This window comes from Sardina pilchardus, chromosome 9, assembly GCF_963854185.1.
Source record: "Sardina pilchardus chromosome 9, fSarPil1.1, whole genome shotgun sequence".
Lineage (NCBI taxonomy): Eukaryota > Metazoa > Chordata > Actinopteri > Clupeiformes > Clupeidae > Sardina > Sardina pilchardus.
Window position 1 is genome coordinate 30,503,022 of NC_085002.1, and position 16,118 is coordinate 30,519,139.

Sequence of the window (16,118 nt, forward strand, 5' to 3'; positions counted from 1 at the left end):
TTAGTCTTTTCTATTTCGAATTCATGACTCATAATTATCAACCTCAACCTTACTCCATCTACTGCTGTATGGGTTTTATAGTGATCATTACTCTGATAGACATTTCTGCTCCTAAGCTCTTGCTTTGACCTTTTTCCTCTGCAGCTTATTATCCAAAACGGCAATATTGACCTGAATGTGCATACTCTAAATTATATAAATTATGCAAAATAAAGTTGTTAAAACTAACATGGGTAGGAAAATGAGATGGATCGATAATTCTCTGTTTGCTGGCTAGCTACTAGCTTTTTGAATACATTTGATGTTCTGTGATGAATTGTAGATTTTCTCTCCAGCCAAAAAAATCTCATTAGATTTGATAGAGGCCTGTGGTCTACTCGGAGACCTGTTCACAGTGTAATGTCAAACCCTACATATTGTTTCTCCCAAATAATGAGGTGATGAGGTAAGCTAACCAGCCAGTACTTGAAGTCTGTTGTCCTAGTTTGCCAAAGTGATAGGGACTCTATTTGTCCTTTATCAAGTGCTGGGGGCATTTTGTCTTCATAACAAATGTTCGGTTTGGAAATTTACCCAGGAAATTTGCCTGTAGACTCGGTCACTGCAGGTGCTCGGTGGTGCCTATACTGTATATGAATTTGCTTTTATTATTAATATCTTGTACCTTTAGGGGGCATTAAGTATGTGTTTGGATGGTACTACAGGTTTTTTCTTGAAATCAGTGGTCCTAAATTAGAATTGCATGATTGTTTTTAGTATTTTACAGGGCTGCTGAAAGTGTTTATTTTTTCAGTTGTCTCCAGTTGTCTGTAAAATGAGATTTAAATTTAGACTGCCTGTTAGGCATCATCAATCTCTTTTTGACATACCTCGTGCCATTTGTCATATTGGCCTCAGAGGGCATTTTTGGATTAAGTTCTGAGTTTGTTTCTTTGTCCTGTCAATCAGCAGTTTGTAGTGGCGGCTTCGTGTTCATGCTGGTCTTTGCCAAATGCCGAAGTCTCAAAGTGCTGACAGATCAGACTTTAGGCAGTGTGCCCTTGGTGGAGCTGTAAAGGAGATGGCATTTTGGTGGCCCTACTGTGTAGTGTTATCAGAATATTGTGATGGGACAGCTACATGTTCAGCCAAGCATATCTTATCAACACCTCAATTGGTGGAAAACACCTCACGCACACTGAAAACTGGTTTCCTGGAGTTGTGAACTTGACCTTGGTTCTAGTTTTAAACTACTGGCTCATTTCTGCAATGTCTATACTGTAGGTCTACTTGTCTTTTGATGTCTGTTACCTATAGACTACATATTTACCTCCGCCAAGGAGGTTATGTTTTCATCGGGGACCGGCGTCTGTCTGTCTGTCTGTCTGTCTGTCTGTCTGTCTGTCTGTCTGTCTGTCTGTCTGTCTGTCTGTCTGTTAGCAAGATAACTCAAAAGGTAATGGATGGATTTCGATGAAATTTTCAGGGAAGGTCTGAAATGACCCACGCAATACACCATAACATTTTTGGAGTGATATGGATACAGGATTCTTTTTAATTAAAGGATTCTTTATTAACATTGAGTGCGTTTACATGGACATTAATATTCCAAATATGGACCTTGACAATATTCCGAATATTGACAATATTCAGAATAAGGTGTTTACATTAAAATAATACTGTTCATATTCCTGTTTACATGACACGCAGCATACTTTGATTAATGAAAGTTTTAACGTTCCCTCCCTGAATATTTCCATAGTAACTTTATCACTAGCCTATCACTTTATCACTAGTATTGTTATTGTTAATGTTGTTATTATCATTATTATTTTCCTGGGCTGTTTGTCTTACACCTTAGGCGTGAGTGTGCAGTGTTCTGTTTAGACAGGTACCATTAGGTCGCCCTTGGTGTGCATTTGCAGATTTCGTCACCAGAGGGAGATCTTAAGTTATTTCAGTGTGCATTCAGCTGTCAGATTACCTTACATGGGCAGTATGTGCACTAGGGCTGCAACAATTAATCGATTTATCGACTAGTTGTCGACTATTAAGTTAATCGTCCATTAAAGAATTGAAAAATTATTTGGTTTTACCTCCTTAAACTTTTAATATTTCTGCTTGACTTACGCCTCAGTGACTGTGGCATGTGGACTTAACAAGGCATTTGAGGAAATTCTTGGGACGCTGGGTGCCATTTTCTGCATTTTTAGCTATTGATTGATTAAATAATTACTTGATTAATGATTAATCCGCAGTAATTGTTAGTTGCAAACCCAATGTACACTACAGTTACATTTACTTTTACATGTACTCTTGTACATTTCAGCATTTTAAAGGTGCTCTAAGCAATGTTACGCAGTTTCTAAGCTAAAACATTTCTCGTCACATAGCAAACATCACCTTACCATCCGCTTGCTGATGGTAAATTCAGTCTCTGTGGACAATAATAACATCTTGGTCCAGCCAGGTCTTTTTTCTTCATGGTGGAATTATAGCCAGGAATACTGATTGACCAGTGACTGGACCTTCCAGATGCAGGTGTCTTTATATTACTTTACATGTAATTTACACATTTACACTGAAATGACACACAGAAATCATTTAGATACCTTTATGAGGGTGGGTGGGTGCTTGCGTTTCTTCAGGTATCAGCCCTCTTGGTTTCTACAGAAATTAATATTAACTTACACATACACATATGGAAATAGGGCACTTTCCACTATGGGTTTAGGTGATTTGCAGATCATTCTAATTCAATTTACATTTTAAATGACATTTCACTGCCAGAATTTAACACATTTTTGCAGTGGACAAATGCCGAACCCCCCTTGATAGTTTTGGTTTTTGCACCCCCACATTTAAACTGTTGCGGCAAGGTGGGGCACCTCTTCATGATCATGAATTAAATGATATCGGGCAAGAATGGGAAATGGAACCTGCATCATGTGATTGGTGCTGTAGCTTTGCAGATGTCTGATGTTGTGGGCACAGTGGGGAGTGTCTTGATACTGAACTGATGCGGATGCTTTGTAATGTTAGTGCTTAGTTTATTGCCTATCCTTGTCAATTGTCACGTTGTTACATTTTTACCTTGATCCATGACTCATGCCATGTTGGGTACTTGAATTTATGGGTCCTTGTGAAGTCCATGAATTCATGTTGGAGACAGAAAAGATGACCCAGGTTTCCCATTCTGTCGTTTTCATGCAAAAACTTAAGAAATCTCTTGTATTGCTGTTTTAGTTTGTTAGCTGTTACTCAGAGTTAGCAGTGTCTTTAACAGGCCTATTAGTCGTGTATCAAACACTGGGCTTTTTCTGGGGGTTTTCTACAGTTTGTAAAAGTGTTGCACTTACTCCTGGGGGACAGTAGCTGGTTTCATTGCTTTGGTTTCCTGTGTGGAGACATCATTGGTGTGTTTTAAGCTCAAGTAGTTAACTTCACTGTGCTAGAGGCATGAATGACCTCAGCTGCCATCAGAGGATGAGAATGCGATTGCTGTCCTTTCATTAAACCCATGGCAACACATAAAAGCCAGCTGCTTTGAATTGAGTTGTGTGAGGCCTTCTCGCTTGTTTGTATGTCATGATGTAATGTGAATGACTCCTTTTAAACACCCCATTTGACCACCAACTGACAAGTTGATAGATGTGCACAACTATAATGAGTCCATGACACAAGGTTTTACCTATGTAGCTTGAAGGCACAAGTGACATGTGCTCATTTCTTTTTAGAGTGAAGAATTGCAATAGCCAAACCACACACATCCAGATGGAGGGCCTGTTTGGATCATTTATATAGGAGTACGTGTATGATGACTGTACCCTGTTTGGCCTGCTGCAGGGGTGTTTTTGCAGTCATGGTTTTAGCCAATCAGGTCCAAGCACTGCACTCTGCCGCCAATGGCCCTGTATTTGAACAAACTTGTTTGTTTTTGTTTTGACTTGTTTTTTAAATCGTGTTCAGTTATATATTGCAGACAATCAGAATGGAAGTCCTTCCTGAGGTCTGCTTCCTTGCTTTCCTTTCCCCTCCCTTCTTCTGCTCACATTCCACACAGACTATATCAGTACAACACACAGGAACATTGCCGCTAGGGAGGTTGCTTAGAATCAGCATTGCCACTTTCTGTTAAACATTCCCCTCTTTTAACCAGAAGCAGCACTTCTGGCCTATGATTCACTGACTAAATAATGATGGTTGTGTATTCCTCTGAGTGTGTGAGTAAAACAGCTCAGACAGCAGGAAGGATGGCCTACATCTGAACTGAAGTGTAGGGAAGTTGGCTACAAAGCCTAGAAATTCGAACAAGGTTGTAACTAGTGGCCCAACTTCATTTCTGATATGGTTGGCCAGAAACATCAGTCTATCAACTTGATCAGAATCAATGTTGCTTTCTTTCTAAATTATAATATATATATATATACTATATATATAATATATATTTATATTTAGAGTTTGAATAACATTTGTTCTCATGATGTTTGACCAATATTCAACTATCGGTTTAAAAATGACAGCGTGTGTGTGTTTGTGTGTGTACTACTCATGCTATGAATGCTTTGATGACTATGGTAGTTTTGAGATGTCTGCCGTCTTTTATTGAATTGCAGGATAACCACAATTGTTTTGCTTGACTCATTGACTCAGTCCAACTCTGAATAGACTTGTAAATCTCTGGAACAATGCTTCCTTTCAGATCTAGACTCTAGAGAGATGAGGAGTAAAGGTTGAATAGTCGCTCAAGGTCCCCAGTGAGCACTGAAGTGGTATTGTTCAACTGGTGCAATCTCTTTCTTTGGCCAGGCATCACAACCATAGACACCCCTCTACATCTCTAGCTGACCTTGGCACAATCACTTTGCGGTCATATACTTATACATTTGGGTTGGTTTTGGCCCCTGGTCACATTGGACACTTGGACTGATTGATGTTGGGCTGCTATTGCTTGCAGCACAACTTCCTGCTGCACATACAGTACAGTACGGTTTTATTATATGCATTGTTTATATTGCCTCTGCTCTGCTGTACCCTCTGTACCTGTCCACAAGCTGAACTGAGACTGATATGCGTGCATGTGCATGGTGACTGACTGCTCAACTGTCCTTCCACAGATGAACTGCAGAGGGCAAACCTAGAGCCTGGTGACACAGAGCAGGTGATCCACCACCTGCACAGAGAGCTACTGGAGGCCCAGGAGTTGGCTAACACTGGCAAACAGAAATGCTTGGAGCTGCAAGGTATGGTCTTCCATCATGATTATCATAACGTGTGTGTAGCACCACTTTATATGCGGGAGAGGGATGGGGTGGGACCCTGAAATGACGCAGGTCGGACTTGACTACGGGGGCCCTAATTTGGTATGGGCGCTGTAATCGGTTGCGCCACAGTGCACTCTAATTTTGCACTTGTACTCTGCATAAGACTGAAAGAACGGGTTGCACCCACAAGGATGGCACGGAACCATTGTTTTTTGGACACAGTTTTGTTGTGAATACATTGAGAACCATAGGGCCTAGGATGACAACTCCTTCTTGTATGTTGGTATCAAAGGGCCATGTCAACCCATCTCATATCCACTTGTGTGAGACATAGCGCCACCTACTTAAAAATGAAAAAAAAAAACCACACGCGCACACGAACACATGCACAACGCGCACACACATGCATAGCATATAAAATTACAAAGATTATTTACTTGTTGATGACCACTTAAGAATAGGTAGGAATGTAAAGAAAATGCAGTGTTTGTCAAATTATTTATTATTAATTATGCCGTGTTAGTCAAAAACATTTTATGTAGTTTATGCCACAAACATTTCCATAATTCAACAATTCGGTGAACTATCAATTGATTGACCACCACAAAGGTAATGAGGTTAAAGAGACAGGAACAGTGTCCGGAGTTTATGGTGGAGTGGTGGTGTGACGTCACTTGAGAATTGGTGATGGAGTTGTTTTTCCTTTTGGCTCTTCTCAGCTTTGTTGGAGGAGGAGAGGAGGACCAACCGCCAGCAGACAGAGGAGTCTGCCAAACAGATCCAATTCCTGCAGAGTGAGTATCACACTTCTACCGTATCAACTTCTTTGGTCATCACAACGGAATGCTCACGGTTTCTACACCAGACTTAATAGACAATTTACAGTACTAGGAGCCTGGTCACAAATGGATAACATCCATTTCAGATACAACCACTTCACAGCAAAAAAAAATGTGCTTGAAAAAATGTATTTGACACTTTATTTGAATAATTCAATATTGATTCATGAAATCCTTGAAGAGCAATGTTTTAATTTACTGTAGTCCTATGTGTTTTCCTGCAGAAGCTTGAATAATAAGTAAAATGGCTGATATTTAGCAGAAACTAGTAATGAAAGCAACAGGGACTTGCAATAGCGTCAAACCCATGCTAGCCAATTGTCAGGTGGCCAAGTCAACATACTGTAGCTCCACCACACCTGCATTACATTAATTTGTGTAACTGCATCGATTCTTGATGTATACATTAATTTTTTTTAGTAACCCGTTGTGTCAGAGGGCTCTTTGTACAACGTACAGCATTAACATCATATTCAAACCAAATTGGTATTGTAACTGAAATATGTCTAATGAAATTGATGTGGAATCACATACATTCTATTTAAGGCTTGTCTATCAGAATTTAATCGATTCAAGGAGTGTAACTGTGTCCACCCCAAACCATTTGGAAATAAGTCCGTGTCCCTTTTCCTTAGCCAGGGTGATTTACCGGTCATCTTCTGAAAAAGTGAAGAAATTTGATGTGAGATTGTGGTTGTTGTATAGTGTGATTTTGGAGATGAACATGAACATTGATGTAAGTGTTTGTTCTTGGGCTGTACAGCTCAGCTGCAGAAGCTGCAGGCTGACATGGAGACTCTAAGGGAACAGAGGGAGAACACCATCAGCAGCACTCGCGAAGAGCTCTGCAATGCCCAGGAGGAGGTCATCATGCTCCGCCAGGCTATGGATGACACCACCCGTGAGCGAGAGCGTGAGATCGCCTCCCTTCAGGCTGACCTCAGCGGTGTTACCACTGAACTGGACAAATGGAAGCAGGCTGCCACCAAATACGAGGTGGAGATCAGCACTCTGCAGGCCAGCTTCCAGCAACAGAGCCAGCACCAGGCCAAAGCAGCCCGGCTGCAAGGTATGCATGCACCCACCCAGGCTTTGCTAGTCCATTTTGAGATTAATTAAAGACTAGGTTAGTCCCCTGGGAGTAGTGCATTGGGACATTTGTGCTTTCTCAGGAACAGAAAGAAATCACTGAGGCCTTGAGACCTTGAGTTGCAGCGGTGTGAATTAGAAGTTGCACGCAGTTGCAAGCCGTCACAGAGCATTAAACATGTTGAGTCGCAGTCACAAGGTTTTAGAACGTCTCGTCTCGTCTCGTCGGGAATCTTTGGTCTGAACCCTACTTAAGGATGTCTTAAGTTTTGAGTTAGCCTTCTTGCTACATTTGAACAATTTCTTATTTGAAGGATTCTCCTGACTGAAGCATTATGTTAGTCTGGTTTTCACCATACTAAGCTCAATCTTTTAAGATTGAACATTGGTCTGGGGAAGCTGCGCTTTGATTCTACTGCAAAAGAGGCATGACCAATGTGCATCGTTCAAATGACTCGTACGCAATTGCCACGAGCGGGGCTAGTTGGTAAATTAAACGTTGAGCCTACCAAAGCAGGTCGGTAGAATCGCAAACACGTCCTTCTGCTGTATGAACTGTTCCAGGGCAAGTTTTTGTTCTGTTTTTAAAGAAAACTTGCCTTTAACATCTTCCAAAACAGAAGCGACAGTGGCTGCTGCTTTCGTTTCGTTGCTGCTTAAGTTTCGTTATCGTCACGTCACCGGCCAATAGCGTGCCAGGACAAGAGTATGGCCGTTTCTGATTGGAGCCAAAGATTCTGGCAGTGAAACAGAGAAGATAGATCTGCTGGTATCCTGCCTGAGCTGCCGGGCGAAATTCAAATTCCCCGGAAGTTCAGGCAGGGTTCACTGTGATGCACTTCCAATCATATTTTCATAACCCAAAGCAAGCACTAATCACTGTAAGTAAGTAAGTAAGTAAGTAAGTAAGTAAGTAAAATGTTTTTGTATAGCACATTTAAAACCAAAGTACTTCACAATCAGCATCTTTGCCAGTGATTAGGGCACTTTCAGAGTGCAGACCTCCGCCTGTATTGTTCTTCTTAGGTTATCATACATTTGAACCTAAACTTTTCAGATCGCCACCACGTGGCCATTACATGCCATCACACCACTAAGCGAAACATGTAAACGTCTCCGGTGATACGGTGATACGAATCGCTCCCAAAATGTAATCGTTTCTTCCTTGGGTCATGTCTGACCTTTCCTGAAAATTTCATCGAATTTCATCCATTATTTTTTTAGTTATCTGGCTAACAAACGGACAGACAGACAGACAAACGAACAAACAAACCACGATGAAAACATAACCTCCTTGGCAGAGGTTATTAAAACCTTAGCCAGGTCATTTTGCCTCCATTGTCTCCTTCCTTATGCAGGCCTTTTATGTATCGATGCCTCTGTGGACCATCAATAAGGGTTTTTAACATGAAGTGCATCAAGACAGCAGCAGGGTTTAATCACTATAGGGTCATTCCACCTCAATTCAACACATTTTCTCTAAAATCTGTTGAGTTGAGGTGGAATGACCCTATAGTAGATGCTTAATACAGTCAGCAGGAAGACGTTATGGCAATGGCGGCTCAATGGATGTTGATGCAGGACAGCGCATCGATCTGACTTGAGCATAGCTTGCAGCACACACACACAAACACATGTCCATGCACGAATACAGACATATGGTATCAATTTATTTTGCTCTGCAGGGGTTTGCTTGAATTTTGAATGTGGTGTTTGGGAGAGGGAATACGTCATTCCTCATTTTTGCCGGGCCCTTAGCTGGATCTGTTTCACAACAGAGGTTTAGGCATTGCACTGTTAGAGATGTGTAGACAAGTTTTGACGTGGTTCGCCTCATTTTCATTTATCATAAAACATTCTGAGGCTAGGTAACATTATATAGACTTACTGAAATATAAAGAAGTGGTAAAATTGTATTTTGCCATGCCTACCAGACTTAATCTTGACTGATACAAGTGAGCATTCATATCCTCTTACAGTATTGACTTTAGAAAGATCTGGTCAGATTTTGGTATGCCAATACAGAGTCGAGCCATAGTGGTTTACATATGTATACTGTGTTTTCAGTCATCTTGGTTTCTCTGGAATCAGTTTCAGAGTTGACTCACTTTAATGTATGTGTGTGTGTGTGTGTGTGTGTGTGTGTGTGTACGCAGGTGAGCTGGAGAAGCTGCAGCAGGAGTGTGGCAGCTTGCAGAAAGAATGTGAGGGTCTGCGCTCAGAGAAGGTCTCTCTGCTGGAGAAGCTTAATCGGTTGGAAGTGGAACTGGACAGGTTGGTTTCCAGACATGAAATCAGAACCACAATCCACAGATTGAAATGCCAAGTGAAATGCCTCACAGACTGTTAGGGCAGATACACAGTAGGGATTTAATGGTTACCGGTGTAACGGTAAACCACGATAAAATTCTTGAGGATAACAATTACATGGTTTAATGGTCTTAATTACCGTGGTGGATTGCTGTGGTGCGAAAACCGTGTGTGGAATTCTTCCCAGCATCATGCGAGTCACCCAAAGTGGGCACACAGACGAAGCATGCAACGTGTGCCTGTTATGTGTTTGAAATCAGGAGGACTGCAAGCACAGAGAAACCTGGCTAGATTTGGATGTGGATGTGATCTTAGATGTGGATCTGCAGTGCATTTTCACAGGCCTGCTCTTACAGGCATAATTCTCCACTTTATAAAATGTATAGGATGCGGAAGTGGCTTTTTCCTTTTTTTTTTTTTTTTTTAAACTACTCGTCTGATGTGAATGCATACAGCTGCCAACTTCATCTTAGAAGTTTGTTGTGATAAACTCTTGTGACATTCACAATATGTTGTAAAACATTGAAATTGTCGGAATTTTACATTTCTTATCTTGAATTTTACTTTCTTAATGTGTGATACATGCACAGAGTAAAAAAAAAAAAGGAGCCTTACACTCATGAAGGAGCCACACCACTTTTATGAAAAGACACTACGCTAATCTGTTGACTGGGTTTTGTTGCTATTGGTGCATGCAGGATTGGCATTTATCAGTTCTGTCCATCATTGGTGGTAGGCATAGAAACATGTTCAGCACATTTGAAAAATACCTCGATAATACCGATCATTTTTCATCGCTGTAATAGTCATGTTACATTTTCTCACTGTTCCATATCTACATATACAGTACACGACTACTAGGCAGTGTTGTGTTGGAGTCAATAGCACACATGCACATGATAACTGAGTAGTGTGAAGGTGTGTGTGTTCTATACGGTGCTGTTAATTCACCTAAACAAAAAAAATCCATTGGGAAAAGGCTAGTGGCAGTAGTGCTAATTTCCCAAAAGGTTGCTGTGTTAGGAAAGAAAATACACATCTTCATCGTTTAACTGCCCATCAGAGCAGTATCAGTATCATATTAAACCAGCCTCATACTGGATAAGCGGTTGTGATTAGTTCCCAGGTTTTTGCTGATTCAGAGATCTGCTTGAAGGCCTAAATTATCATTGACTGATTTGTCCTTGCAAATGTGCACAAGGGCCTGCACATCCCAGAGGAGAAAAATGGGTGCTGGACACAAAGACTTAAATGAGCATGAATAAAAAAAAAAAGTCACTAGAGCGCCAATGGAATCGAGGGCAATTTGACCCGATATGTTACAAAACTTTGATTTGAACATACAGTACATGGTATCTTTACAGTCAGAACCTAATATCTGTCATCATAGGAATATGTATTCATTAATAGTACTTTAGTCATGTGGTGATTGGTTATTTGAGGCATCACCGTAACTGAGAAGGACAAGTCAAGTCCTAATAACTACAAAAATGCTCCGAAAATGGCAAAAATAAGAGCCTTTTTATGATAACCATTGACATCTGACTGTCTGTCAGGTAAAAACTAGTCCGTCAGCCTACTGTTAAATCTTTGGCTTGTGGTTATGTTTCAGACTACAGTACATGTAGTAGCACACTGCTACTACAGAACAGGAGGTTGTGTGTGAATTCTCCGCACTCATCACTCTTTCTTGGTAGTGTCTCTGGTGACTCATGTTGCTGACTTTTCAGATGTCTATGTGCGTGTTTAGTGTTGTTGCCGTCATCACATTGAGACCTTGTGAACCTCTCCTCACCTCCCCCAGCTTTATGCTAATAACCTTCTGTGAATGGTTGGTTATCATCACACTGCTCTTTCAACATGGAAATGTTTCCACTGACCTCACAAAGTGGACGTATTGTAATAAGAGGTTGTTTGATCAGCTTTGGCTACTATGACACCCCAACCCCCCCCCGCACACACACGCACCCACAAACAAGATGTGAAACTGCAATCTGTTTTTTCACATTTCTCCCCCTCTGTGTGTGGATACCTATGCCTAGTCTCTCAACCGTGTTGGCGCTTGGCATGATTTCGAAACATTTGTCTGCCCCTACTTTCATTGTTAAATTGAATCATGGAACCCTGAACAGAGAGAGATAAAAATGGGTGAATAAAACCTGTTAGCGTTGTCATTCCCTTGTAACTGTGTGTGTGTGTGTGTGTGTGTGTGTGTGTGTGCTTGCATGTGTGTAGCTCAAGGGAGGAGAGTGCTACACTCAGCAGCAGTCTGAATGCGCTGGAGAAGTCGCAGGGAGACTTGCAGAGCCGGCTGGGCTCTATGCAGGATCAGCACCTGCAGGACGCCAGCGTGCTCCAGCGACAGCTCGCCCAGGCCGACAGCCGCACCAAAAACCTGCAGACGGAGGTAAACTGGAACAGCAAGACACACACACACACACACACACACACACCATCCATATGAAAACATAACACACATCCATACAGAAAATGGAATACACATGCACATTTAGTGTAGACTTAGCCATCCACATCCAGATGTTCAAGCTATAGGATTGCACAGGTACACCCATAATAAAGGATGCAGTATTCTCGTTGCCTTTTTTTAGGAACAAGTGACATTACATTAGTTTAAGATTTGTTTTTCTTTTTTTTGCGCTTCCTCTGACCTTCATGGACGCGCCGCCTCTCCAACTTCAGTATGAGGAGACTCAGACGCAGCTCTCAGACCTGAGGCGGCGCTATGAGAGGACCGAGCAGGAGAAGTCCTCCATCAACGCTGAGCTGGAGCAGTGTAAGGTCAACCTCAAGCTGCTGCAGGAGAAGGGAAAGAATGTGAGTTCTCTTGTGTGTGTGTGTGTGTCTCTCTCTCTCTCTCTTTCACTCACACACTCAGCTGATGCAGCCAGGGCTGCCATTGTAATCAGCTTCTTCTCCATGCTCCCCTGGGTGAGTATACGCACACACACACTAAGATTTAGCTCTGACAGTTTTATATACTGTACGATCGCTCCGGTTGCTCCTGTGAGGCTGTAATCTGCCTCTTCTTGTCTGATATGGAAAGGACGAGGCTCAAGCTTGTGTGTGTGCGGTTGAATTGCCTCTTTGGTAAATAAATCCACACATTTATTGTATCACTTTTGCCATGAGGTCATGCAAAGAAAGTTAATATCCTCAATGACAATTCCAAAGGCCACACAGGTAGCATGTTTTGTAAGCTTATTCTTAGTGTTTGAATAGCCTGCTTGTTACAGTGCTTATGTTAGATATATTCTTGGTTTTGTGATCGTGGAGTGCTTTTTAAACAGGAGGCAGCATTGCAGTCCCCTACAAATAAGGCTGAAAACTGCTGCCCTCAACAAATGCAAATGTCTTATGCACACAAGTTAAACACACTGACTAAATCGGTATCATATCATACTGACGGAACAATAATTTCCCAAATATAAATCAGAATGTTGCAGAATTTCTGCGGTTAATTACAGTTTACACAACTTTTGAGTGGTTTTTTTTATTTATTTATTTTATTTTATTACTGCCATGCGGTTTATTTCCAATACGTCCTATATTTGGGAAACGACGGTGCACACCCTCAGAGTCACAGAGGTGCCCCGCTGCCCTTGGCACCTGTGCATGAGCTATTACTGTAAAAGTTGAAGCTGACCCAAACAAATAATAATGTAATACACTCTGGATAGGTGGCGCTTTGTGACTTTCTGATTGTTGAGAATATGCCAGGAGATGGGTTTTTTTTTTCCATTTTTGTCTATTTAACACTTCCAATTCCAAGTTCCAATTTAATCTTCACACAGCTGATACACAAACATGATTTTCACATGCTTTCACACACTTTTTCAAATATGAGCTTTCTCACACTGGGATGCAGGGTGATCTTGGTGGTGTGCTGTGGATCTGCACAGCCTGGTGGTTGCAGCTCAGACCTCTGCAGGGGTTGTGGAGACATGGCTAAATATGGGCTGGGATGAATGGATTGATTCAATAACCTGAATGTTGTGCCAATCTCTTGAATTAACACCACTTCACTGTCTGTGTCATGTCTGCGCTCCTTGTTGTTGTGGGTGGTATGTAGTTCAGCTACTCAATAGTCGTCTTTTGAGGGTGTATGCTGTTTTTAGCCTGTGTATATCTGATAGGAGCTGTTCATGTTTGTGTATGACAAAACCCTTCCCCCTCCTTACTTTTTATTTGCAGAGCCCTCCCTTAGCCGTCCTTCCCCAGCCCTACCATCAGATCAGGTCTTTGTGTTGCGTAGTGTTAAAAGTTGATTTTCTGTAATGTCCCTTCCTCCTTTAGCCATCCATATCGCAGCCCGCCCAAGCCATTTTCATCGGCCTTATCCTGGCTTTGCTGTACTGGTGCTACGGCCAGTTGTGGTAGAAAGGTACACGGCGCTCGTGTCGAGTCTTTTGTCTGTGTCTCTGGTGTTGTCTTCTCCCTTGTGCATCATGCTGTCTTCACCATCTCTGCATGGCCATTTGAATCAAGCTCATCTCACCCTGTTGCACACCCTACACCTCTCCACCCATCAGCTTTGCCCTAAAATCTCTCGTCGGATCTTTGCTTCATGAGGGAGAAGTTTTTCTCCACGTAGTATGTCCTCCTAATCATTCACTGATCAAGTAACACCTGTTCTGTCTTGCTTGGATCATTAATGTGTGTCATCTTTTTGCTTGTAGGGACTTTGGCTTTTTTCCCTCCTTTTGATCATCATTTTACTCTTTCATTTTCTTTTGACTAAAATTCAACACAGTGCTTCTAGCCTCCTTGCATAAAGGCAGAACACTGTGTTTGGTTTTGCATCATCATCAACTATTATCTGTGAGGCTACTGGTTCTCCCATTGGAAGTGCTCTCGAGCGCTCAAGTGTGTGTAACTCTGTTTCTGTCTCTCTCTTTGTCTTTCTCTTTCTCCCTCACCTTGTCTCTCTGTCTCTCTTTCCCTACCTGTACCCATCTACCTGTACCCCTGCAGCCGTACTTTAATTACCATAGTGCAAGTTGTATGATAATGTCTCTCTCTCTCTGTCTCGTTTGTGTTTGTATGTCTGTTGCTGTGCGTCTGCCATGTTACAGAACGGCTGGATGCCATGGATGCCGGTTGTTGCTGTGATGGTGGCTGTGACCGCGGCAGTTCTTTACCCCGGCCTGTCAAAGAGCACCTCGTGAGAGTGTGGCTCATGTACACTCTCAAAGTTTACCCTTCCTTCAAGATGCATTCACACACACACCACAACACGATGCAAACATCCTACATGTTCCACAACCTCCACCCGGACTCTTGAGTCTCACCTCACACAAGGACAGATGCATCCCAGCCCCCTCCATGGGTCCCTTCTGTTTTGAGGCCCTCTAAGGACCCTTAGTGCAACTGTATAAAATGTAACTGTAAATATATATAGAATAAGAGGGAATAAAAGTTGTTACTTCTACTATAGAGAAAAGCTATATCTGCTGTTTTTTTTTCTTTTCATCCTGTTTGTTTTGTTTTTTTTTTGTCATAGGTGAGAATGTTAACTTTACAATGGCCTAAAATAGGCTTTTTTTCTTGGTGGGTACCAAACTCTTGGCAAGTTCTAGTTTCCTTTTTATTATTTTCTTTTCTTTTGTTTCTGTGGTTTGCCATGTTGGAAATTGATGTGGTATTCCAAATAGATGTAAAAGCCAAATCTGAATCTTAACATCTGGGCACAAAGGGTGAAGTGCCTAATGTATCTACTACAGAGCTAGATGTGTGTGTCTGTGTGGATGTATGTATGTGCGGATGTGTGTGTGTGTGTGTGTGTGTGTGTGTGTACGCACTTAATTTAACACATGCTAGTTGTCATCCAAGTGCCACACAGACTTGTGCAGTATCAGTGAATTAGTATGGTGAGACAGGGAGGAGGAAGCAATGTTCTAAACTCACAACATGAATCCCTCTGTGCTCTAAATGTCTGTTCCAATCAACATGCTTGTAGCACAAGTATGTCTGTGTACTCTAGCATTGTTTATTTGTATTGTGTGAGCAAAAAATGTTCCTGTCAAAGACACTACAAAAATGTAGGTAATTTGAAATTAAAATGTTCCTTGATATGTTGTTGAAATGTGGTCTGTATATCTGGGGAGTGATTCATTGAATTAATGGCGTCTGTGCTCAAGCTATTAAGTCGAACAGTGTCTGTCTATGGGTTAATGTCACCCAGTCAACTGGTTGCTAGATCTTGCAGTCTATACAAGAGACTGCTGAACAAATAGCTGTCAGTAGCTGGTCACCCACCCTGTGTTTCTAAAGGACCATAGACCTCTGAAGTTTGCCTACAAAACAGCTACCATCTTTGCCCAAATAAGGAGATCCGGTATCTTGAGATTTTTTCTATGAGAAAGTGTCATGAGGATTTTCAATTCTCGCACCTGTTAAACTCTCGTGGGGATGATGACATTGAAAATGCTGATGTTTTTCGCTACACAGTTTTGTCTACTGCGTCTAGTGGATACTGTGATCTTCGGTAAGTGAAGACGGCATACTTTGATCTTTTCTACCCCAGAGCTAACTTACAATGCAACTTGCCACAGGCAGTCCCGGATCTCCTTATATGGGCAAAGATGGCAGCTTTGGGTCCTTTTTGTAGGCGAACTTC

General features: G+C 41.8%; 1 protein-coding gene across 6 annotated transcripts in view; it reads left to right on the top strand.

The window, feature by feature from the left end:
- The window catches only part of slmapa (sarcolemma associated protein a), a 62,377-nt gene extending 46,804 nt beyond the window's left edge, over window positions 1-15,573 (top strand). For 4 of the 6 annotated variants that reach the window (XM_062544683.1, XM_062544685.1, XM_062544686.1 and 1 more), the window contains 7 exons: window positions 5,097-5,222; window positions 5,963-6,037; window positions 6,846-7,151; window positions 9,328-9,445; window positions 11,717-11,888; window positions 12,182-12,316; window positions 14,575-15,573. In XM_062544683.1, the coding sequence (XP_062400667.1) occupies window positions 5,097-5,222; window positions 5,963-6,037; window positions 6,846-7,151; window positions 9,328-9,445; window positions 11,717-11,888; window positions 12,182-12,316; window positions 14,575-14,667 (1,025 nt within the window). In that variant the 3' untranslated portion in view covers window positions 14,668-15,573. Of the gene's footprint in view, window positions 1-5,096; window positions 5,223-5,962; window positions 6,038-6,845; window positions 7,152-9,327; window positions 9,446-11,716; window positions 11,889-12,181; window positions 12,317-13,795; window positions 13,884-14,574 lie in introns of all 6 variants that reach the window. The other 2 variants (XM_062544684.1, XM_062544688.1) reach the window with 1 other exon arrangement.
- Window positions 15,574-16,118: the final 545 nt, after the last annotated feature.